Below are 26062 nucleotides of genomic sequence, written 5' to 3'. Positions count from 1 at the left end.
AAAGGAGATTCATGACAAGAAAAGACAAACGTTGAGAAGCTCAACCCTTGTTAGAGATGTGGCTGCAGGAACAGAGCTTGCCTGTGCATTAGAGTCGCCCAACAAAGTGGGACACCGTTAGTCAAGCAAGCTGCAGCCACCAGCAAGAGAAGAAATAGGGACAGCCAGGTGGAATCTGATCAGGGCCATGAAATAGGGGCCTCAAACCTGGGAAACAGCTTTCTCTCCGAGACCTTTAAGAATGTCCGAAGGCATTTACAAGCATGTTGCCTGACATATTACATGAACTTCAGCCATCACGTGAAACAGAACAAATGCTGACCATGCAAAACGGGGGCAGGAATTGGGGCATTTCTCCATCTAACAACCAGAGAGCTTTGAAAAAGCCAAATCCAATTCAATTTAAACCAAATTATGATACTGTTCTGCTAAAAACCTTTCAACAGCTTCCTGCTTCTTAGGAAGGGATTCAAAATCCTTAGCAAGGCCTTCCAGGCTGGGTGGTCTGAGCCAGCCTGCCTCTGCGGCCTCACCTCCCAGCACTGTCCTTGCTCCCGGCGATCCAGCCCCCTGGCCACTGCTGCTCCCACCACAGGCCAAGCCCACTCCCAGCTCAGCCTTTGCGCCTGGGACTCCACCTCTCACTCAGCCACCCCTTCCCCCACACCCTTGTCTAAACTCCTCATGCCCCAGCAGGTCTCAGCTTCCTCAGAAAAGCCTTCCCTGCCCCCTCCAGTGTAGATGAGAGCCCCAGGTACAAGGATCTCATATCGCCCACCACCTTTCCTTCAGAGCGCTTGTCACAATTATAGTTGCTCCTGGGAGAAGCCACCAGGTGAATTCTGCCCCTGCCATCTAGCTGGAAGCCGGTACGAGACCCAGGACACAGTAGGTGCTCGATTACCTATATACGTGCTGGTTTTCTCCATGCACCAAAAGAACCCAAGCACCATTCGGTCCGGCTGAGGGAGGATTCTCAAGTCAAGGCCCAACCATTCGCCGAGTGCTCTTGAATTAGAACTCAAATTTCACCCCCTTGAAGCTACAGAAAGCCTGTTTTGGGCCTGGAGAGAGCCTTAGTTACATCACACTTAATGAGAAAAGTTATGGAGAAACCCAACCCATTTCAGACTTCATGAAATAATTTCCTGCTAGATCCAAAGGTGACTAATTTCAGACTAGATCAAAAAAACAAACTGCCCACATTCAGGGCAGAGTGGGACACAGTCTCCAAATTCCCTGCTTCTGTCTGTATTTTGCTAGAATCTCTAAGACACAGAGTCCCCTTCCCCGACCAGTAGCACCTCATAAAAGACACCCTCAAGCTCCCTAGAAAGCTTAACTGTATTAGGATGAAAAAAAGGGCCCAAGAAATATTTAGTAAAGACATTTTATTTTCCAAAGCTCATGTGGGATGAAAAGATGTTTTTCCCTGCTCTCAAACCAAACAACACACTTAGAAAGACTTGACATTTATTTTGGTCCTTTATCAGAAAGCTGTCCTTGTAAAATCATGCCATGATTCTGATCATGCTGTGGTTGCTACAAAGAATCGGGACCAGCGATGGGCCAGGGCTGGCCGAGCCGTTCCCAAATCCAGGGCCCTGGTAGAGGACCAAACCCTGGGCACCCCCTGCCCCCACCCCCAGGAGCAGGGCAGCACTCACCGTCTGTCATGGCACTGCCATTAGGCACGCTTCCCAGATCAACAGTCGGCCCGTCCAGGAAAATTGTCAGCTCCCCGCCCGAGACAACACCGCCTTTGTTCTCCGTCTGCAGGTCCAGAGTCAGCTGCGTGTTCTCCACTGTTGGACACAAAAGGCAACATGGACGGGAGAAAGCAAATGCCCCGGAGTTAAGATTCTGTAACTTCTAAGCTCCCACTCGCCTCTTCTGGCTCCCCTGGCAACGTTTCTCTGCGTCTTCAAACCTGTCCTAGGGCATGGAGAAGAGAATGGGAAGGAACACGTCTGTCACCACTGCTGTAGGAGGCTGGCGGGGAAGGCTGTACTCTCTTTTCTAAACATTTTAGGTTATTAGGTTAACTACATAATTTCGACATTACTTATTTGTATGTTTGCTCATACTTGCAGGACCATAAGAAAGAAAGAGAGAGGCTGATGGCGTGCAGAGGAAGAAAGCGGTTCTTCCGAGCGGCATCCCCTGCCCAGGTCGAGAACTGTGACAAAAGGAAACAGGTCAGGAGCCCCTGAGATGTCATCAGGAGTCATCGCTAGATGAAGGATTTCATGGCGCATTCTTTTCTTATTTGTGTTAAAAAGTGTTGTTGTTATTTTCAACCCTGAAAATGTTTAACTTTGAAATAAGGAAAAAGTTTTTAAACAATAAAAGTTTAATACAAGCAAGTCAGCTCCACAGTCGCATGGCCCTGGGTTAGTCGTGGGAGGAGAGACCTGTCGACGCCCAGCTCTGTGACTGAGGTGGGAGGCAGCTTCGGTTCACACACTTCCCAGAGCGCTAGGTGAAGTCAGCAGTGTGGGCACACCAGGAGGTGGGCTGGGAACTTCTACACACACATCCAACCCCACCACCACACCCAGCCGCATCACATAGCTTCCATCCCATTACTGCTCAGGACCTGTAACCTCCAGTTCAGGGCTGGTCAATAACGACCAAGGGAGAGCAGTGTTTGTGAGGATTTCCAAAGGGTGTGCAGTCCTTCCGTGCCTCCCCCACAACCGATAAAGCCAGAGCAGGAAAATGCCACAAAACTCCCCCGCTCACCACTTAATTTTATCTCTTAGTTGCTACTGTATTATCACTATTTCACTGGTTTTCTAAAATAAGGCAGGGTATGTCTACATAAGTATCTCCATGAGCACTTCCTAGAAACAATTTCCCCCGACTAAAAAGCCTGCCCAAACCTAAGAAACAGACACAGCCCCTTTAAGAATTTAGCCAAAAAAAAAAGGCCTGGATCAATTCAAGGATCTATATAATAAAGTAGAAACCAGGTACCCTTCACGTTTTCAAGTTCTAAGCATCGCTCCCTTCCCTTAACCTCTCTTCCCTGCAATGGAGCTCTCCAAATCTTTTTGAGTCTCTTGCTATTTTAGTCAGTTTCACTGAAGGGCTTGATGAGTTCCAAATATTTCTATAAAATAACACTTGTAATCTGAAAAAAAAGATCCTTAAAAGTCTACAAGTGGGGGAAGAACTGGGGTCTTAACAACCAGCAATACCACTCTCCAAACAGGCAAATGAGCCCCAAGGAAGTGAAGCCACCACCCCTAGTCCAGGCTTCAGGGGACCACAACCTCATAAGAGATACTAGGCCAGAGTGCCCAGCTAAGCTACTCCCAAATCCTGACCCATTGAAACCATGAGGTAATAAATGGTTATTACTGTATAGAAAAAGAAAAGTCAAGGAGTGTCTCCCTATTCTCTTATTCCAAGACCCTGTGCCTAAGCACCTAGCAGGGCATACAGGCAGCCTGGGTTCAGATCTCTTCTACCTAGTTAGCTGTGCAGCATTACACACACTCCTCAATGTGGCCATCGCTCTCTCTATAGAACAGGGAGCAGTAAAAGCACATTTCTCAGAGGACACTTGTAAAGAAATAAACAGTACCCAGTAGGGCTCCTTTTTTTTTATTATTCAGTGAGAGGAGGGGAGGCAAAGAGACAGACTCCTGCATGCACCCCGACTGGGATTCACCCAGCAAAAGTCCACTAGGGGGTGATACTCTGCCCATCTAGGGCGTTGCTCCATTGCTCAGCAACCAAGCTCTTCTTAGCACCTGAGGCAGAGGCCATGGTACCATCCTCAGCACCCAGGGCCAACTTGCTCCAATAGATATGGCTACAGGAGGGGAAGAGAGAGAGAGAAGCAAGAAGGGGTAGAAGTGAAGAAACAGATAAGCACTTTTAGGCTCAGGTTAGCTTACAACACTTTGAGACAAATTTGATGTTCAAACAGAGCCAATGAGGATATGGGGAGTCTTTCTTCTTTAAACTAAACTTTTGAGACTATAACCCTCCACTGTTCTATTTACTAAAAAAGAAAATCAGAAGAGACCTCTGCCATCAAAATCAAATTGACCATTGCTGAGAGAGAGACCATTGGACGCCCACATGCTTCCTGAGGTGCTGCATCCTGAAGGATGCAACGACACTTTTAAAGTTTTCTTTCTAAAAGCATTTAGCCTGAACTCAGTCAAGCTGCTAACCTCCTTCTCAGTTTACATGAAATCAGGGGACAGAGAAACAAATTCAATCATGCCATGAGGAAGCCATCAGACAAATCCAGAATATGGACAGCTATATAGTCACTGTCCTGGAGTCTTCAAAATGTCAACATTCTTAAATACTTTTCTTTTTTTTAGAAATGGGGGGGAGCAGGAAACAGATTCTTCTAGATTTAAAGAAACATAATCCAAACATTATGCATGCATGAATTTTGACTAAACTTTGTCTTGAAAGAAATATTCTTGGGGAAATCTGCATCCAGACTGGATACTAAATAATGCCTGACATTATTGTTAATTTCTTCTTTTTTTTTTTTTAAGCAAGAGAGACAGAGAAAGGGACAGATAGAGACAGATAGGGACAGACAGGCAAGAAGGGAGAGAGATGAGAAGCATCAATTCTTCATTGCGGCACCTTAGTTAGTTGTTCATTGGTTGCTTTCTCGTATGTGCCTTGACTGGGGCGCTCCAGCCAAGCCAGTGACCCCTTGCTCAAGCCAGCGACCTCTGAGTTCAAGCCAGCGACCATGGGGTCATGTCTATGATCCCACGCTCAAGCCAGTGACCCCGCACTCAAGCTGGTGAGCCCGCAGTCAAACCAGCAACCTCAGCGTTTCAAACCTGAGTCCTTCTGCATCCCAGGCTGACACTCTATCCACTGTGCTACCGCCTGGTGAGGCAATTTTCTTAGTTTAAAATAGTACTATGGTTTTATATATAAATTTTCTTATTCTTGTGAATGTCAAGAGATTAGGATGATATCTGCACTTAGTTTTAAATGGCTTTATAGAAGAATAGGTGGAAGTTTTTAGGACTAAAGTGTTATATCTTCAATTTACCTTCAAACGGTTCAGGAAAAAACGCACACACCCACAGGCTCACAACATGTTGGTTAAACAAAAGCAACATGTGGCAAAATGTTAGAAAGGGTTGGACCTAAGTAGAGAGCATCTGAGTGTTCATTGTGTTACTCTTTCCATTCTGTTGTATGTTTGAAAATTTCACAATAAAAAGTTGGAAAAAGGTTTTCTTTTAATTGGCAAGGCTATTAAAAAATTAAACCTCTGAGAACAGAACACCCCATTATTCTCTTAAAAAAAATAACTGGGCCCGGGGAGCCCTACAATGCATAATGGGACTAAAGAAGCCATTTAGCTAATTGAGTGACAGACTTGAGCGTACAGGGGAGGCTGAAAGGAGTAAGTGTGGCTGGAAAACATATACTGGAAGCTTAGCTATAAATAGCAGCATTAGCCACCTCGCCTCTGGGGCCCTCGGGTTTCACTGCAGCCACGCTGACAGCGCTACAAAGGGCCTTTCTCTTCCAGCAGGTCTTCCGACTCCTTTGAGGCACTGCTCAGAAATGGAGAAACCGATGGAAAAATGGGTATAGTGGGCAGTTTCCATACCTAGAGCCGGCTTAGCATAGGAAGCTGCAGCTCCGCTCAGCTCCGGCCAGCCCTGCTCTGTCTGCGGTCCCGCGCTTCACACAGGTGCACTGAGCACCTACTACGCTAGTCATGGAGATTCAACGGGAATGACACAAAGAATCTGTGCTCCTGGGTGCTTATTTCTAGTTGGGATAAATGGGTAATCAGCAATTTTTTACAAGTAAACTGCATAATCTGTTAGGATGTTGCAAATGCAGTAGAAAAAAAAATGACTGTCTCTCACAAATCAATAATAATAATAATAATAATAATAATAATAATAAATCGCCCTGAGTGGATAGGTCTCTTGGTTAGAGCGTCCTCCTGAAGCGTAAGAGGTTGCCAGTTCGATCCCTGGTCAGGGTACATACGGGAAGAAATTTATGTTCTTCTCTCTTTCTCTCTCTCTCTCTTTCAATAAAAAAATGTTTAAAGTTTTTTTGTTTTTTTTTACAGGAACAGAGAGAGAGTCAGATAGACGAATAGATAGGGACAGACAGACAGGAACGGAGAGAGATGAGAAGCATCAATCATCAGTTTTTCGTTGTGACACTGTAGTTGTTCATTGATTGTTTTCTCATATGTGCCATGACCGCGGGCCTTCAGCAGACTGAGTAACCCCCCGCTCAAGCCAGTGACCTTGGGTCCATGGCTAGTGAGCTTTTTGCTCAAGCCAGATAAGCCCGTGCTCAAGCTGGGGATCTTGAACCTGGGTCCTTCCACATCCCAGTCCAACGCTCTATCCACTGCGCCACCGCCTGGTCAGGCTGTTTAAAGCAGGGGTCTCAAACTCGCGGCCCGCTGTAAACTGCATGTACGATTGTGCTTGTTGTACTGATTTTTTTTTTTGTTTTCAACTGCAGTGAGAAAAGTGTTGCATAACAGTTGCCTTTTGTAGACCTAGTGCGGCCCGCCGAACGGCTGTGATCTTGCTCTGCGGCCCACATGCTGAGTTGAGTTTGAGACCCCTGGTTTAAAGTATTTTTAATGAAATGAGGCAAGGGGATGGAGAGTGCCAGAGCTGGGAGGGGGGTTTGGGGTGGTGAGAAAGTCTGGCTGGGAAGATGACAATTGAGCAAGTACTTAAAGAAGGATGACGCAAGGGAGCCATGGGCATCTGGAAGAAGAGAGAGAGAGAGAGAGAGAGAGAGAGAGAGAGGCAGAGAGAGAAAGAAGCACAGAGGTCCCAGGTGAGAGCATGCGCAGCAAGCGTGAGGAATGGCAGGGAGGCCAGGGTGGCTGGAGGGGACGAGGGTAGAGAGGAGCAGGAGATGAGGACAGTAAGGGACCAGAGTGCACAAGGCAGGCCTGGAAGCCCTAGCGAGGTCTGTGGTGTTTACTTTGTGTGAGATCACAGCCCATTAAAGGATTCTGAGCAAGGAAGGGACATAACTCCCATCGTACTCAATCATTCCAGCTGCAGGAGGAACAAGGGCTGAAGCAGACAAGACCAGGTAGGAGGTCCCTGCAATATTCCAAGTAGGAGCAGACAGTGTGGGCCAAGGCGACAGCAGAGTCTTCCGGGAACAGGGTGCCTAAGGGAGACCCTACCTTGACTTCCTTCCTAACACATGTTAATAAAGAGCCATGACCCCCACCAAGCACATCAGCCAGACCTCACAGGCCCACCAGTTTCTTGGAACCAAAGCTTTGGGCAAATCATATGCAGGGGCTGAAGAAAAAAAAAAGCCAACTTAGAGCATGGCTAGAGGAAGTCAGATTCAATTACAACCAAATGGAACATATATAATGAAAATATTCCGCTGGCAAGAGACTTTAGTTCCACCAAGAAAGCCAAAGTCCTGAGCTCATGCTAACTTCAGCAATCAGCAAACACACTTCTTAAGTTATGGGATTGTACCCTTCTGTTTTAAGTACCCACTGGTAACCAATGCCTTGTAATGCCGCTTTACAGAGGTCAGCAGACAGCGGTAGGGCTGAATATTAAAATCGAGGGGAAACGAATTTGGAAAATTTCAAGGACCATGCCAGGAGGTCCTTCAAAAGCCGGCATACCAAGACCGACGAGTAGATATTAGGTGCCTCCTGATGGAATCACACACCACCTCATCAAAAGGAAAAAAAAAAAGAGAACCCAGATCAGAGATCAAGCCTCTAACCCTACCTATGAGCTTACAGGAAACAGGGGGTTAGAGGAACCAGTTAACCCATGATTCGGCAAAACCCAAAGTGTGGGAAACCATAGGACAAACGGTCCAGTTTCTTCAACAACAAATATCAAGGAGTAATAAAAAAGGGGGAGGCAAACCCATCAGTTTAAAAAAGCCTTAGGATCTTTTCATATATCTGTTGGCCATTTGTATTTCTTCCTGGGAGAAGTGTCTGTTCATGTCCTCTTCCCATTTTTTAATTGGATTGTTTGTTTGTTTGTTGTTGAGTTTTATGAGTTCTTTGTATATTTTGGATATTAGGCCCTTATCTGAGCTGTTGTTTGAAAATATCATTTCCCATTTAGTTGGCTGTCAGTTTATTTTGTTGTCAGTTTCTCTTGCTGTGCAAAAACTTCTTAGTCTGATGTGGTTCCATTCATTTATCTTTGCCTTCACTTCCCTTGCCTTATGAAAAGATGCTCATCTTCATTAGCTATTAGAGAAATGCAAATCAAAACTACAATGAGAGGCCTGACCTGTGGTGGCGCAGTGGATAAAGCGTCGACCTGGAAATGCTGAGGTTGCCGGTTCAAAACCCTGGGCTTGCCTGGTCAAGGCACATATGGGAGTTGATGCTTCTAGCTCCTCCCCCCTGTCTCTCTCTCTCTCCCTCTCTCTCTCCTCTCTAAAATGAATAAATAAATAAATAAAAATTAAAAAAAAAAAACTACAATGAGATACCACCTCACACCTATTAGATTGGCTATTATCAACAAGACAGGTAATAGCAAGTGTTGGAGAGGCTGTGGAGAAAAAGGAACCCTCATCCACTGTTAGTGGGAATGTAAAGTAGTACAACCACTATGAAAGAAAGTATGGTGGTTCCTCAAAAAATTGAAAATAGAACTACCATATGACCCAGCAATCCCTCTACTGGGAATATACCTCCAAAACTCAGAAACACTGATACGTAAAGACACATACAGCCCCATGTTCATTGCAGCATTGTTCACAGTGGCCAAGACATGGAAACAACCAAAAAGCCCTTCAATAGAAGACTGGATAAAGAAGATGTGACACATATACACTATGGAATACTACTCAGCCATTAGAAATGATGACATCGGATCATTTACAACAACATGGATGGACCTTGATAACATTATATGGAGTGAAATAAGTAAATCAGAAAAAACTAAGAACTGCATGTTTCCATACATAGGTGGGACATAAAAACAAGACTAAGACACACATGGACAAGAGTGTGGTGGTTACCGGGGCGGGGGGGGGGGGGCACAAAAAAAAACAGATAGAAGGTGACGGAAGACAATTTGACTTTGGGTGACGGGTATGCAACATAATTGAATGACAAGATAACCTGGAGATGTTTTCTTTGAACATATGTACCCTGATTAATTAATGTCACCCCATTAATATTAATTTTAAAAAAAGAAGAAAAAAATAAAAAAGCCTTAGGAGACAGATCAATCTTGTTCAGATCCAGATTCAAATACACCAACAGCGGAGGAGGGGGAAAGAGACTATAAGACAACTGGAGAAGTGTAAAAACTGACTAAAGATAATTAAAATAATCACCATTAAGTTTTTAGGTATAAAATTGGTATTATGGTAATGGTTTTTAAGAGTCCTTATCTTTTGGAGATACATACTAAAATATTTGTAGGTGAAATGAGTCTGGGTTTCACATACAAATAACCCAGTTAGATGAAACAGAAGGCCATTCCTCACATGGCTGTGAGCTGGGTGGCAGGCACACAGGGATTCATGGACTAGTCTTTCCACTTTTGTGTATGCTCGACATTGTTTCTTTCTTTTTTTAGTGAGAGTGAGGAGAGAGAGAGAAGAACAGATAGACAGAAAGGGAGAGAGATGAGAAGCATCAACTCATAGTTGCGGCACCTTAGTTGTTCATTCATTGCTTTCTCATACATCCTTGACCATGTGGGGGGAGCTACCGCAGAGCGAGTGACCCCTTGGTCAAGCCAGAGACCTTGGGCTCAAGCCAGCGACCTTGGGCTTCAAGCCAGCAACCATAGGGTCATATCTATGATCCCATGCTCAAGCCAGAGACCCCACGCTCAAGCTGGCAACCTCAGAGTTTCAAACCTGGGTCCTCAGGTCCCAGGCCAACGCTCTATCCACTGCGCCACCACCTGGTCAGGCTACTTGACACTTTTTGTAGTCATTGTTTTCAAGTCAGCACACCCTAGGCACAAACAATGACTATAACTTCAAAACTTACAAGAATTCAACATTACATATACAGTTTGAAATACAAAAGTATTTCAATACTTTGGGAGAAAATATATCAGTCAAGTTGCTTAGGGAATAACTCCTACTCGTATTTTTCCTTACTTCAAAACCTCAGATTTGCAAGTGCTTCAGGTTAATAATTTCCTATTGGGAAGAGCTGTCCCCGTGCAACAAGAATGAGTAATATTTTTCTAAGAGTTACTTTTTCCCTTTCTTGACTTGAACTTTTTTTTTTTTTTTTTTTTTTTTTTTGCGTATGGTACTAATAAGTATAGATAAATGGGGCATAGAAGCTGCCTTCCTTGTTCCAACAAAAGAAAAAATTACGTAAACCATAACTGCCAAACGGTGCCACTGTAGTAATGCAATTCAGTTATGAAATCCAGACCCCTGCCTGGATAGTCTCACGGTCATGAATAAAAGAACTCTCGACTTCAGAGTCTTTTGTCATCGCTGCCCCTCCCTGCTCCCACATCCCCAAAAGGTACATGCATGTACATACTTAAACCTTTTAAAAGAAAAAAATCATTTTTTTTTCTTCCTAACTCAAGGATTTACCTGGAAATTTGAGAAAAATAAAACAAGACACAAAAGTAGGATACCTTTAAGGGAGACCAAGTACTCTTAGGTCAAGAGTCTCGGAAGCCTGATGAAGATGTGATTGATTTGGCCTTAACAGAGCTGCTCAGTGGAACAAACAAACCTCCTTCTTCCTGCCTCCCTCTGCCCTCAATCCCATAGGCCCATCAAAAGAAAGTGAAAATAAGCAGGCCATTCATTAACGGGTCAGTGTTCGTTCTGCACATAGCTGTGAAACACTGGTGCACAGAGGAACGGAACCAGAGGAAATTCCAAAAGGACAGAGAGTAAACAGTCTCTTTTCCAATCCCCAGTTCCCCATAACTCAGACACACACAGGCTGGAGTCTCCTCCAGATTTAAAGAGAACGTTCTTTCACGTTCCCTTTGCAGTAAAGGAAGTCAGGGGCTTCCAGGATTTACTATTACAACGCCTCTCGGGCTTCCAACCTTACCCAGAGCCTAACAGAGAAAGTCTTTCTACCAAGCTAGCATCAGGTGGTCAACACTGGGACGTTTGTTGGGGTACCAGTGTTGATTCTGCTTCACTCCAGCTCCCCTCGGCCCCCATCACTCACAGGGTCCCCCGCCTTGGCAGGAGCCTTCAGGAACACAGGGTGTAAGGAAGAGTCTAGCTTGGCCTTGAAAATTTGGTCTACTGAGGTTGCATTAACTTTTCCAAAGCAGATAGCTGCATTTTAAAAACTAATTTGTAACCCTCTCTTTTTCTTTCTTTCTTTTTCATTTGTTCAAGAAGCATTTTCTGGGTGTCTACTATCTGCCTGACACTGTGCTAGATGATGATGGAGGGAGACTTGACCTGGGGTGGTGTTGTTGAATTGTGCACCTGAAACCTGTATCATTTTATTAACCAATGTCACCACAATCAATTAAATTAAAAGATTTTTTTTAAAATAAATACAGTCTGACCAGGCAGTAGCGCAGTGGGTAGAGAGTTAAACTGGGATGCAGAAGACACAGGTTCAAAACCCCAAGGTCTCCAGCTTGAGCACAGGCTCATCTGGCTCGAGCGTGGGTTCACCAGCTTGAGCAGCATGGGGTTGCTGGCTTGAGCATGGGATCATAGACATGACCCCATGGTCACTGGCTTGAAGCCCAAAGGTCACTGGTTTGAGCCCAAGGTCATTGGCTTGAGCAAGGGGTCACTTGCTCTGCTGTAGTCTCTCCCATTCCAGTCAAGACACATATGAGAAAGCAATCAATGAACAACTAAGGAGCTGTAACGAATAATTGATGCTTCTCATCTCTCTCCCTTCCTGTCTATCTGTCCCTAACTGTCCCTCTCTCTGTCTCTCTCTGTCTCTGTCACACACACACACAAAAAGAATAAATACAGATATCATCTCTGCTTTCAGTGGGAGAAAGAGATTTTTCTCACAAGAAAATGTAAACTTACAACTATGAAACAGATTTCATGTAAGAGATCTAGGGTCCCATGAGCAGCTGGTAACTGAACTGTTTGTGGCATCAGGGAAAGGTTCCTGAGGAAATGACTACTCAGCTGGGATCTGAAGTTTCAGGCAGGCAGCTAACAGGTGGTGGAAAACCATTCCAGGCAGCGGAAATACCATGTGCAAAGGCATTATGGCACAGTGAGCTGGATGCTTTCAGGAAACTGAACTGCAATGAATGGGGCTCAAAAGGCATGTGATCCTAATGCGATAGGAGATCTACATGGTGGCCAGACAGTCTGATGCTCTGTGGGCCTGCCATGTTGAAGAGTTTTTCCCTACCCTAAGAGCAGCAGCATGGTACTTAAGGGTTTTTAATCAAATTGTGACAAGATCTACTTTGTGTTTTCAGAATAGACAAAAGTAAGGGCAGACATAGGCAGAGCAGACAGGAGGTGACAAGAGGCGATCAGGGCAGTAGAGATGGGGATGAAAGAAGTGGGCAGACTTGCAAAAGCAAACACCAAAAGAACCTGAAAATGGATTAGCAAAGGGTGTGGGCAAGAGGGGTGGAGGTAGCAAACATGAACCCTGGGTTTTTAACTTACTTAACTGGACAAATGGAGGATCTCTACATTAAAATACAGAACACTGGAAGAAGACCAGGTCAGGGGAAGAGGTGGTGAGCTCAGATTTGGACATGTTGATTTTGAGGTGCTTCTGACACCCATAAGGAGATAGCAAAACAGCAGTCAAGTATGTGGGTCTGGAGCTCAGAGGAAAGGTTAGGGATGGAGTTTCAAATCTGGGGATCACCGGCACGTGGTGGTTATACATAAAGAGGAGGTATAGACAGAAATATGAGCATAGAAGCTAATGGAATGGTGGGAAACTCTCACAGTTATTAGTCAAGCAGATGAGGATGACCTTGCAAAGAAGACAGAGAAGAACAGTCAGAGAGGTAACAGGAAAATAAGAAAAAATTCCAGAGAAGGCAGGAAAGAATGGATCCACAGCATGGACAGAGAGTCTGTCCTTCCTTATTGGAAGAAGAGAGACGGCTCCTCCTACCACAGGAAAGAGGAAGGGGAGATGAGGCACACGCATCTGCATTTCAGTTCCAGACTGGTTGGTCAATCATAATTGTCCTTATTTCTCTCAATTCAGGGTCCCAGTAATCTATAGCCAAGGCCTATACAACAACACACATTTTCACTTACCAAAAAAAAGTGTGCATGCCTGCACATTTCAGAATTGGCTGTTCATCACAGTCATCCACCTAATAAGGTACATTACAAAGAGTCTCTCTTGAACAAATAGAGGGTCCCTTTAACACAGCATACTAAAGGCCTCATCTGTCTTGGTAAATCTCAGTTTATCAAGCTGCAGGATATTTCTTACATTTTTTAAAGTAATTTAGGGGAAATAAATACAGATCTGGAAAAGTTAAAACTTTAGAATAAACTGTCAGTCCATATCACTTGCTGCTGCCTTGTCAACAGAGGCTCTCTCCCCTAAGGGAAGGGAAAGGCCTCACCACCAGTAACAGCTACTCCTTCTAGTCGGCCCACTGTAACAGTTCATCCATTCTACACACCCTTGGGGGTCTCAGGATCAAGCCACCTCTCCCTGCTGTACAGGATCAAAGCCATGTTTATAAGCCTGACAGAGGCAGGCTTTCAATAAGCAAACCTTCTTGTATATGGTCTTTGACTAGCAAAAGGTAGGAGCTCAGCTAAAGGAGAAGTTTTATGGTTTGTTTTTTTTAATTCCCTTTAAAAAATTTACTTTCAAAAATTACAATTTCAGATGAATGAAATATGCCACATTAAAATTTGAACTAATGATTATGATGAGTATATGAGAACATGCAAAATTATTCACACTACACTGTTAAGAAAAGAGAACACAGCCCTGGCCACTTGACTCAGTGGATAGAGCATCCGCCCAGCACACAGGAGAAGCAACCATCTGCTTCTTTCCCCCTCCCTCTCCCTTTTCTCTCCCTCTTCCCCTCCTGCAGCCAGTGGCTCCATTGGTCCCGAGTGTCGACCTCAGGCGCTGAAGATAGCTCGGTTGATTCAAGCATCAGCCCAGGGGCAGGGTGGGGGGTGCATCAGGTGGATCCTGGTCAAGGCACATGCGGGAGTCTATCTCACTATCTCCCCTCCTCTCACTTAAAAGAAATAATAAAATAAAATAAAATAAATAAAAATGAATAAAAAGAAAAGAGAGCGTACAGTTATAGAATACACCCTATTGTTAAAATCCTGTAAAAACAGGTAAAGAGGCAAAGAAATAAACCAGGGGAAAGTATTATGTTGTGTTTGAAGAGTAAGATTATGAAATAAAGGTTTTATTTTTTAATTTTCATTACCTGCATAGTGTATGCATTTTTCTCTTAATTTCCATATCAGTTAGACACGTATATGTGTTTACAAGTAAAATAACACAATGACTAAGATGGGCTTCCAAAAAAAGTGGCGGCTAATGATGAAAGACAATTGGGCACATGCTGGCCACTGTCAGAAGTGGGTGATGGTATAGGAGAGTTCCTTGCACTATTGTACTTTTATGTTTGAAATTTTCCATTAATAAAAAGTTTTAAAGACCTGACCTGTGGTGGCACAGTGGGATAAAGCGTCAACCTAGAACACTGAGGTTGTCGGTTCGAAACCTTGGGCTTGCCTGGTCAAGGCACATATGGGAGTTGATGCTTCCTGCTCCTTCCCCTTCTCTCTCTCTCTTTCCCCCCCCTCTCTAAAAATCAATAAATAAAATATGTTTTTTAAAAAGTTTTAAAATTTTGTCCCATTTATGCTATATGTTATATATGTTATCTTCACAATAAATGTCAAATAATAACAACATGCTCATTATAAGAAATTAAAACAATACAGAAAGAAAATGTGACACCTTGCCTATAAACACGCACATGCCAGACCCCTTCCCCATGACATGACTCACTGTGGACAACCTTACTGGAAGCCGCTGCACCTGCAAAAGCTACACACATACACACATAGAAACCACGTGTGCGAACTGGCTTTATCCTAGACCGAGAAGTAGGGACCTTTAATTTTTCACTTAATGTATTCCACAAATCTCTTAAAATATATACAGAAGCAATTATCCATTGAGAAAGGTTTTCGGATTGAGGAAGGGGCACATTCAAGATGAATTTAGCCTTTAATATCCCCCTGGGAGAGAATGAATTTATTAACACATGTGCAAATAAACAATTAAGAGAGGAAGAAAGGGAGAGAGGGAGGGAAGGCACAGACATCCTACTCTGGGAAATGCGTTGCCGTCCTTAGGTCATAAACAGCACGCACGCACACACCTCGCCGGGCCTGACACTGCGGTGAAAGTCCCACTCTGTATACCTAGCTGTGGCACCAACGGCACCACGTGTGTAATTGCGGCGTTCTTACTCCGGGCCAGGCTCACTTTCCTCCCGACATGCCACTCTCCTACAAGAATAAGTCTCCTACTCTAAGAAAAACACTCCTAGAATGCTGGGAGACCAAAGGAAAAGGGAAAATAAAACACTCCAATGAGATAAATGAGGTTTGATCTCAGTACGCTTCTCGCAGCCACAGCGTCTCCCCTGGGAGAACCTGGGAGACCGAGACAGGCAATCAGGCCGGAGCCGCCTGCAAAGAACTGGCGCAAAGCGGAGGCCCAACCTTCAGATGAAATGTCTCAGGGTTTTGGAGGGAGGGGGCTTGGCAATGGGAAGGAAACAGCTCATATCCAGGCAACAGTCTCATTTTCCTATCACCAGCTCTGGGCCCTGCGCAAGGCCACCATCTCATGCCTGTAACAGCCATTGGTTTAGAAGCTGAATGCTCTGCAGCTAATTAGAAGCAGTGCGGGCCCTTGAGGAGAAGGCATGACACCTGTTCGGACAGGCTTAAGAGGAATGGAAGACTTTTCTAGAAAGATACAGATAGCACAGTCCTACATTAACAATAATCCAATTTGGAAGAAAAGTTTCCCAACTCTTCCTTGAGTAATTTAACCTCTAGACCTGCACTGTCCAATGTGGGTGTCACAGGCCACATGTGGCCATTGAGCACGAGGAATGTGGCCAGTCCAAACACATGCTATGAGTGCAGCTTACACACCAAGTCTTCAAAGACCTGATACAAAAATATATATATAGATGCATGTCAAGTAAGTCCTTATGTTTTTCTTTATATTGATTATATATTAAAATGATAGCATTTTGGATATATTGGGCTAAATTAATCTATTAATAAAATTTACTTCACCTGTTCTGTTTTTACTTTTTATTTAAAAAAATTTTTTTTACAGAGACAGAGAGAGAGTCAGAGAGAGGGATAGACAGGGACAGACAGAAACGGAGAGATGAGAAGCATCAATCATTAGTTTCTCGTTGCACATTGCAACATCTTAGTTGTTCATTGATAGCTTTCTCATATGTGCCTTGACCGCGGGCCTTCAGCAGACTGCGTACCCCTTGCTCGAGCCAGCGACCTTGGGTCCAAGCTGGTGAGCTTTTGCTCAAACCAGATGAGCCCGTGCTCAAGCTGGCGACCTCGGGGTCTCAAACCTGGGTCCTCGGCATCTGAGTCCGACGCTCTATCCACTGCACCACCGCCTGGTCAGACTGTTTTTACTTTTTAAAATATGACTACTAGAAAATCTGGAATTATACATGTAAGACCCATGTTATTTCTTTCTTTTTTTTTAATTCATTTTAGAGAGAGAGAGAGAGAAAGGGGGGAGGAGCAGGAAGCATCAACTCCCATATGTGCCTTGACCAGACAAGTGCAGGGTTTTGAACTGGCAACCTAAGCATTCTAGGTCAACGCTTTACCCACTGTGCCACCACAGGTCAGGCCAAGGCCCATGTTATTTCTATTGGCCACCAAGGCTTGGGTGCCTTCTCCCTGCCACTTTTGGTTATAATCCTGAGCAGCTCTGTCACTCACCAGACATGGCTGGCCCCAAGGGGCCCTCTGTGTAACCTGACCACCCACCAAACTTGTTCTGCCTTAGAGCTTCCCACATGCTGCTCCCTCAGCCTGGAGTGCTTTCTCTTGTTGGCCTGGGCAACCCATTCTCACCTTTCTGGAGTCCTGGTGTCACTTCTTCCTGCAAGCCTTCCTTGACAACCCCCAAGCTAGCTGAAGTCTCCAGAGACACATTCTCAGAGCATCCTGCACTGTCCCCCATTCTAGCTGCCGCAACTGGAACAGTCTGTGCCAGTGATCTGTTCAACGTCTCTCTGCCTTCCTCTCCAGATCCTCAGTTCCAGGGCCGTAGCTTGCTCACCGCTGCATCTCAGCATCCAGCCCGGCGCTCTGGGACTGCCCGTGTGATGCTGGTAAATGAACTCCAGACCCTCCCCTGCTTCAGGCAGGTCTCTCGATCCTAATAAAACACTCTCTACAGAAAAGACAAAAAGTTCCTCTCACACAATACCCTGGTCCAACCCTGAGAAATTCTTACATCCAAAAAGGAAGAAAGAAAAGAGGGAAAAGATGGCTTGACCACCTCCAATGGACTAAAATGCAAAATGTCATAATAAACCTCTAGAAAAGGGGGAACAGCCTTGGCCTACATATGTGTTTGCAGGGGTGGAATCACTCTTTGCTCAAACACGCATTCCCATGAGGCTGACCACCTTCCGATACTGATGCATTTATGGAACACTCTAGAGGCAGTCACGTACAGGGAAGGGGTTCCCGACAGAACGCTTCTCTTCTTTCTTCAAGTGACGTTTCACAGGCAGCCTCCCAGCCGGGGCGCAGAAAGCGGGTCTGTTTTAACATTCGTTGCAGGGGCCTGTGTGTTTACTTTTGAGACTCCTGGCTAAAAGATCCTTTTCTTTCAGTCCCCACTGACACTAAAGCCACGAATTGGGTCTGGTTGTAACTCTGAGGGGCTGGGGAGTGGAGTCAGGGGCGGGGGTGGCTTTGGCTTCTTCGGGAATTCCTTGAGGTTCTGGCTTGGCCCTATCTGCCTGAGGTGCAGGATGATGAAAAAGCAACACACAGAGCGCTTTTCAGAGACTATTAAAGACAGCTTCAATCCCAATGCCTGGCATCTGGTGCCAATCAACAAAACAGTAGTCACTGATGTAACTGCAGCCGGATGGGGTAAAATGAAACAAAGGCTTATATTCGGAGACTTGGCCCGATGGCTCCCCAGCGCGGCCACCCAGCGCTGCCCGGGCCCAGCTCTACCTCCAAGGTGAGGCATGACACTAGCCACAGAAACCTAACTCACAGAAAAAGACGTTCACCCTCACAAATCTCATTCAATATAATACACATAATACACTATTTATATATACTATATTATATCATATATATTATAGTATAGTATAGTATAGTATAGTATAGTATAGTATATGTCAGTGTCTTCTGTGTGCTCTAGGCACAGGGGTGGAGGGATGCCCACGAGTGAACAAAAATCAAACAATGCCTGCCCAGCTGCAGCTTACTTTCTCACTGTAGAGGACAATAAGGTAACTAAACACAATATGTAGTATTATAGAAGATATTGCCAAAAAGAATATAAATCAGGGAAAGGAAATAGGAAATGTTGAACAGGGAGAAGTTGCAATTAAGATAGTTTGGTGAAGGCCATATATTGTACAATTATATTTGTATGAAATGACCAGAAAAGGCAAATCTGCAGAGACAGAAAGCAGGTCAGTGGTTGTCAGAGGCTGGGGGTGGGAATGGGAATGAACTATAAATGGGAATGAAGGATCTTATTGGGACGTTCATGGTGATGTTGCACAACGCGGTAAATTTTTCAAAAAGCATTGGCTTGTACAATTTTTTAAAAGACAGCATGGTTGGGAAGGCCTCACTGGGGTAACATCTGGGTAGACTAGAAGGGGGCGAAGGGGCAAGCCATGAGGACACGTGAGGAAGAGTACTTTAGGAAGATGGTAAGGTCAGTGCAAAGGCCCTGAGGCAAGAGCAGCAGTGGGCGGAGGAACAATGAGGAGACCTGTGAGCCAGAATGGGTTTGGAGAGGAAAGGAGAATGGTTGAGATGAGGTAACAGGTGACGGGGAAGACAAGCGAGGGTCTTATAGGCCTATGAGAAAAGGGCATTAAGTTTTACTCCCTGTACAAGGGGAAATCATTGGAAGAGTGATAAGATCTGACTTACAGTTTGGATTATTCTAGCAGCTGGTTCAAAAATATACTGTAGTGAGGCAAAGGCAGATGCAGGGAGACACTGAGGGGGCCACTGACTCCTAGCAGTGAGAAGTGATGATGACTTAGATATGGGTAACAGGAGCAGTCATGGTAAGAAATGGTCAGATCCTCAAACCCTGAAGGTAATATGGGCAGAACTTGCTGACAGACTGGATGTGGGCTGTATCAGAAAGAATGACGTCAAAAAGGACATCAAGGTGTTTAATCTGAGCCACAGAGGACTGCCATTACTTGATATGGAGGAGGTGAGGGGGGAGGTGCAGGCTGGGAGTGATAGTGTACAAACCAATTTTAAGGTCATGATACTGTCACCTGAAAGGGACCAGGACTGAGGCAGGTCTGCCCCAGCATGGTCTAGAATGTGTGCGTTCTAGATTTCATGCAAGCAGGATTCCACAACATTAGTCCAGGTGGTTTTAAGAGTACATTTATTAAAGCTGGAACAGTGAAACAAGGAGAGGGCAGAAGACAGATGCGGCAAGGTCACAGCAGCAGGAGTGAGCCTACACAGGCTGCCTCGGCCTTGTAGAGAGCCACAGAGGCATAAGAAGTGAGCCAGGCTGGGCTGCATGGGCTCAGGAAACATGTTACAGAGGCAGAAGAAAGGCCTCTGGAGACAGGTTCAGGGGTTCAGCCTGAGATGAGCTGCCACTGCCCACTGCTCCCCTGGTTGCGAGTCTCCTGAGAAACCTTAGAGCTTAGGAGAAAAAAAGCAAAGCTATGCGCCTCAGGAAAGAAGAGGGGGAAAGGCACAGGCATGTTCAAGAAAGAACAAACACTGGGTCCTTTGTCTTCGGGTTTTTATCTATTTTCAAAAGGATGGGATTTTAGGGGAGGTCTCAATCAGAATATTTATCAGCTTTCCAAGCGTGTCCTTTCATATGCTGATACATCAAAATATTATATGTCACCTTCTTTGAAGTTTCACCTTCAAAGAAAGTGATCAGAAAGAAACTGGGACCAAAGCAGGACTTCCCCCTGCATGGTCTGGAATCTGTACATCATTCGCTCCTAAGTATCCTAGGTTAGGGAGATTAGATCTGGTGTCTTATTAGCTGGCTGTCAGTTGCTCAGCCATCTGTTTAGCTATTTATCTCAGTTTCCCCATTACACTTGCCTAGGAAATTTCCTAGCTTCTTACTAACCTGCCTCAATACCAGATTGGTCCATGAAAGAAAGGGGTATAGGTTAACAAGGAGAGAAAGGACTAGGCCAACTTCAGTATTCCAGGGTTTCCAGACTGGCAAGAAGGATACCAGCAAAGGAGATGAAAAGTTCCTGTATCCAATCTCTAAGGCCAGTGAGTTGAGGACGAAAACTGTCCACTGGATTTAGCAACCTGGAGGAGACTGGTGACCTTGGTACAAGCAATGGTATCAGGGCAGTGAGGGCAAAATCTACTTAGAATTTCCTCAAGAAGAAGAAAAGAAAAAATGATGTAAATTAAAATAACAAAGAGAAATTGCTTTTCACCTCTAAATAGGCCAGCAGAGGTTAAAAAGTTGACAAAGCCCAGCGCCACTGAGGGTGAGGGAACCACGTACACTAGTCTTTGCAGCAGACTCAGCAACTGCATGCCTAAAAATTTACTGCCATAAAAAGAAAGGCCCTGGCCAGTTGGCTCAGCGGTGGAGCATCAGCCCAGCGTGTGGGGATCCCGGGTTTGATTCCCAGCCAGAGCACACAGGAGAAGCACCCATCTGCTTCTCCACCTTTCCCCCTCTTCTTTCTCTCTGTCTCTCTCTTCCCCTCCAGCAGCCAACGCTCCATTGGAGCAAAGTTGGCCCGGGCGCTGAGGATGGCTCCATGGCCTCCGCCTCAGGCGTTAGAATGGCTCAGATTGCAGCAGAGAAATGCCCCAGAGGGGCCAAGTGTCGCCCCCTGGTGGGCATGCTGGGTGGATCCCGGTCGGGCACATGCAGGAGTCTGTTTGTCTGCCTCTCCCAGCTTCTCACTTCAGAAAAAAAAAAAGAAAAAGAAAAAGAAAAGATATCTTTGCAAAATTTTGCCAAAAAGTCTTGCTTGTAAACTGAAGGACCTTAGTCTCAGAGGGGTTTTTGCAAACTTGACCCCAAAAGCAAGGGAAATAAAGCAAAAATAAATGAATGGAACCACATCAAACTAAAAAGTTCCTGTACAGCAAAGGAAACCATCAACAAAACAAAAAGGAAATCAACTGAATGGGAGAAGATATTTGTAAATGATACGTCTGATAAGGGGCTAATAACCAAAATATATAAAGAACTCATATAGCTCAACCACAACAACAACAAAAAACAATTCAATTAAAAATGGGCAGAAGGCCTTACACTTCCCAAGAAGACATACAGATGGCTAACAGATCAATGAAAAGGCACTCAACTACACTAGTTCTAAGGGAAATGCAAATCAAAACCACAATGAAATGCCACTTCACACCTGTTAGGATGGTTATTATCAATAAGACAAAAAATAACAAGTGCTGGCGAGGATGTGGAGAAAAGAGAACCCTAGAACACTGCTTATGGGAATGTAAATTGGTACAGCCACTATGGAAAACAGAATGGAGTTTCCTCAAACAATTAAGAATGTAGTTACCATAAGATCCAGCAATCCCCCTTCTGGGTATCTACCTGAAAAACTTCAAGACACTTATTCATAAAGATATATATATCATACTATATACAAGTGTGTTCATATCAGCATTACTCACAATAGCCAACACATGGAAATTCAAGAGTCCTACAACTGATGATTGGATAAAGATGTGGAACCTATATACAATGAAAGACTATTTAGCCATAAAAAAATTATGAAATACAGCCATTTGCAGCAACATGGATGGATCTTGAGGGTATCATGCTAAGTGAAATAAGTCAGACAGTACAGGACAAGAACCTTATGATTTCATCCACATATAAAATAACACAACAAATGAACAAACAAAACAAACAAACTTATAGACACAGACAACAAGCATGGTGTTTATCAGAGGGGAAGGAGATGGGGGAGAATGAAGAGGGTAAAGGGGGTCAAACGAATGGAAGGAGATGGGCTTTGGGTGGTGAGCACACAATGTGTATTATAGAACTGTACACCTAAAACTTATATAATTTTATTAACCAATGTTACCCCAATAAGTTTTATTTTAAGGGAGAAAGATGAGAAGCATCAACTTGTTGTGGCACTTAAGTTGTTCATTGATTGCTTTCTCATACATGTCTTGATCAGGGAGCTCCAGCCAAGCTAGGGACCCCTTGCTCAAGTCAGTGAATTTGGGCTCAAGCCAGTAACCGTAGTCATGTCTATAAGCCCACGCTCAAGTTAGCAACCCCATGCTCATGCTGGTGGGTCCTCACTCAAGCCAGATGAGCCCATGCTCAAGCTGGCGACCTCAGGGTTTCAAACCTGGGTCCTCAGCATCCCAGGTTGATGCTCTATCCACTGCGTCACTGCCTGGTCAGGCAAGTTTAATTTTTAAAATAGAATGTTGGTTATAAAACTAAAAAATAAAGATAAACAACAATAAAAGATTGGTTAAATTACAATACTTTCATATAGAAAAAGCTATTGCAGCCATTAAAAAATTATCAACTGGGCCCTGGCTGGCTGGATCAGTGGTAGAGCATTGGCCTGGCGTGCAGAGGTCCCGGGTTCGATTCTCGGCCAGGGCACACAGGAGAAGTGCCCATCTGCTTCTCCACCCCTCCCCCTCTCCTTCCTCTCTGTCTCTCTCTTCCCCTCCTGCAGCCGAGGCTCCATTGGAGCAAATATGGCCCGGGCACTGGGGATGGCTCCTTGGCCTCTACCCCAGGCACTAGAGTGGCTCTGGTTGCAACAGAGCAACACCCCGGAGGGGCAGAGCATCGCCCCCTAGTGGGCAGAGCGTTGCCCCTGGTGGGCGTGCCGGGTGGATCCCGGTCGGGCGCATGTGGGAGTCTGTCTGACTGTCTCTCCCCGTTTCCAGCTTCAGAAAAATACAAAAAAAAAAAAAAAAATTATCAACTGGCCCTGGCCTGTTGGCTCAGCAGTAGAGGGCCGGCCGGGCATGTGGAAGTCCCAGGTTTGATCCCTGGCCAGGGCACACAGGAGAAGCGCCCATCTGCTTCACCACCCTTCCCCCTCTCCTTCCTCTCTATCTCTTGTCTTCCCCTCTCACACCCAAGGCTCTATTGGAGCAAAGTTGGCCCGGGTGCTGAGGATGGCTCCATGGCCTCTGCCTCAGGCGCTAGAATGGCTCCTGTTGCAACGGAGCAATGCCCCAGATGGGCAGAGCATTGCCCCCAGTGGGCTTGCCAGGTAGATCCCGGTCAGGCGCATGCAGGTGTCTGTCTGTCTGCCTCCCCCACTTCTCACTTCAGAAAAATACACACACAAAAAAATCTACTTTTATTGAGGAGAAAACAACTGAGTTAATTTAAAAAGCAAGCTACAAAGCAATATGTATAGTGAGTTTCCACTTTGGAAAAAAAATAGTTATACACACATACATATATATACATATATATATATATATGTGTGTGTGTGTGTTTACCTCCCAAAATAAAACTTAGTGAATATATAACAAAATATGAACAGAGTTAGGTCTGAAAAATAGAATTTCACATCATTTCAACCTTCTTCTTCATTAGATGACAGCATGTACAGAGATTACAGGCAAAATCTCTGTGACCAAGAGGCCTAGGTTAAACCCCAACTCTACCAGCACCTACTGCGTGGTTTGGAACAAATTACATACATCTATCAGCATCTCCTCAGCAAAGGGACAGAGGTATCATCTATGTCATTGGTATGAGGAATATGTAGTAAGTTTGAATATATATCAAAGATTCAACAGGAACAATACCTGATACATACAAAACACTCAGAATATTTTTTGTCTTTGTTTTCAATAAGCATGAAATAATAGAAAAAATACCAATAATATTTTCAGTTTTAGGAGCATATGTTAATTTTAGATAACATGTTTAAAATCAGAAAAAATATTAGTATTTTCAGTTTGGGGAGCAAGAGAAAATTCCTCAGAGATCTCCTGTGAGCATCCCACAAACCTGAAAACTAGGTCTATGGTTTAGCAGGCTCATGCCGATAACTAACTGGCTATGCAGGACCGGGTTAGCCATTCCCACCATCAGCCTTTTCAAGTTTGCAGCTATGTCCTAAATAAAATCTCCCGACCAGCTTACCACATAGTCACATTCTGCCTTTCACGTCTGCCCCTTGCTCACCACTTCCTCGGCTGAAGAAACAGTGAACAATTTTTCAAATTTAAATTTAAATTTTTTTAAACTGTATAGCCTTTTTTTTTTTTCATTTTCCCTCTTCTCCCTCTGACTCAAGTTCCAAAGATCAGCAGTTTATTTTTCAGTTGAAACACTGAAAAAACAGTGTTATGTTTACTTTAAAATAAATGCATGCACTGTCTGTCAGCCTGGCCTCCTTGAGGAGCACAGCCGACCCACCAGAGTCCCAACGGCAGTCCCTACAGAGGGCGAGGCAGGCGGGCTCCCCTCCTTGAGGAGCACAGCCGACCCACCAGAGCCCCAACGGCAGTTCCTACAGAGGGCGAGGCGGGCGGGGCTCCCCTCCTTGAGGAGCACAGCCGACCCACCAGAGCCCCAACGGCAGTTCCTACAGAAGGGCGAGGCGGGCAGGGCTTGCCTCCTTGAGGAGCACAGCCGACCCACCAGAGCCCCAACGGCAGTCCCTACAGAGGGCGAGGCAGGCAGGCTCCCCTCCTTGAGGAGCACAGCCGACCCACCAGAGCCCCAACGGCAGTCCCTACAGAAGAGCGAGGCAGGCGGGGCTCCCCTCCTTGAGGAGCACAGCCGACCCACCAGAGTCCCAATGGCAGTCCCTACAGAAGGGCGAGGCGGGCAGGGCTCCCCTCCTGGCTGGCCTAGCTGTTCTTTGGAACGTAAAGTGCTAGCACAACCCTCTGCTTGTAAGATTTTTAAATAAATAGGGAGCTGTTTGCTCTCTCTCTCTCTCTCTCTCTCTCTCTCTCTTTTAAATCTGGGAGACACACTTGGGGAAAGAAAGGAGACATATAGAGAAAATAGCAAGCAGCATAAACAAGGAGATTTTCAAAATCTACTTCATTGACACAGCGGCAGGAGTACAGCAATCCCCAAGCTGCCTTCTGTGCACTGTGGAACGGAGGAAACGAGTAATTATATGGATGATGTTAAGAGCCAGGGCTCTCATATGGAGTGAAGGAAGGTTAGGAAGGAACCCTGTGGAGCTGACTTAGAATGAGTGGTTTCAGTATGAACTCATGGGGTTTAACATAGAGACAGAGAAATAGATATTTACATGTCTCTGTGTGTATGTGTACGTGCACATATGTATATAAAACATCTTTCAGGGAAAATGAAGGCTCAAGAGCCAAGCTTTGAAGAGCAGTGAGAAGAGATATGTCCCTGATAGTGACACACCCTCCAATAAAAACAATCAATGTGACTGTAAAGTCCATTAGGGAAAAATACAACTAGATCCTTATCCCACATCATATACCAAAATAAACTCCAGATTGATGAAAGGTTAAATGTTTAAGAAACTAAATGAAGAAAACCATCAAAAGTGTTGGTATAAGGAAGGCATCTGACTTTATTTTCCCAAGGGGGAGCTTAGTGGTTGTCAGACTTAAGGATGCACCAGAATCTCCTGGAGGCTTTGTTAGAACACAGAGCCAGCCCCAGACCCAGACCCAGAGTTTCTGATTCCGCAGGTCTGGTGTAAGGGCTCAGAAATAATATTTCTAACATGTTTCCAGGTGTGAGGACCGTGCTGGTCTGAAGACCACACTTTGAAAACCACTGAGTTAGCTGATGGTTCTACTGTCATTGCTTAACTTTTCT

At 44.9% G+C, this 26062-nt stretch overlaps 1 protein-coding gene across 2 annotated transcripts in view; it reads right to left on the bottom strand.

The window, feature by feature from the left end:
* WWP2 (WW domain containing E3 ubiquitin protein ligase 2) overlaps positions 1 to 26062 on the bottom strand; it is a 156027-nt gene that overhangs the window by 88580 nt on the left and 41385 nt on the right. For both annotated transcript variants that reach the window (XM_066348153.1, XM_066348154.1), the window contains exon 5: positions 1668 to 1805. In XM_066348153.1, coding sequence (XP_066204250.1) covers positions 1668 to 1805 — 138 coding nt within the window. The remainder of the gene's footprint in view (positions 1 to 1667; positions 1806 to 26062) is intronic.

This window comes from Saccopteryx leptura, chromosome 9, assembly GCF_036850995.1.
Source record: "Saccopteryx leptura isolate mSacLep1 chromosome 9, mSacLep1_pri_phased_curated, whole genome shotgun sequence".
Taxonomy (NCBI): domain Eukaryota; kingdom Metazoa; phylum Chordata; class Mammalia; order Chiroptera; family Emballonuridae; genus Saccopteryx; species Saccopteryx leptura.
This window is presented reverse-complemented; position numbering and strand designations above follow the sequence as displayed.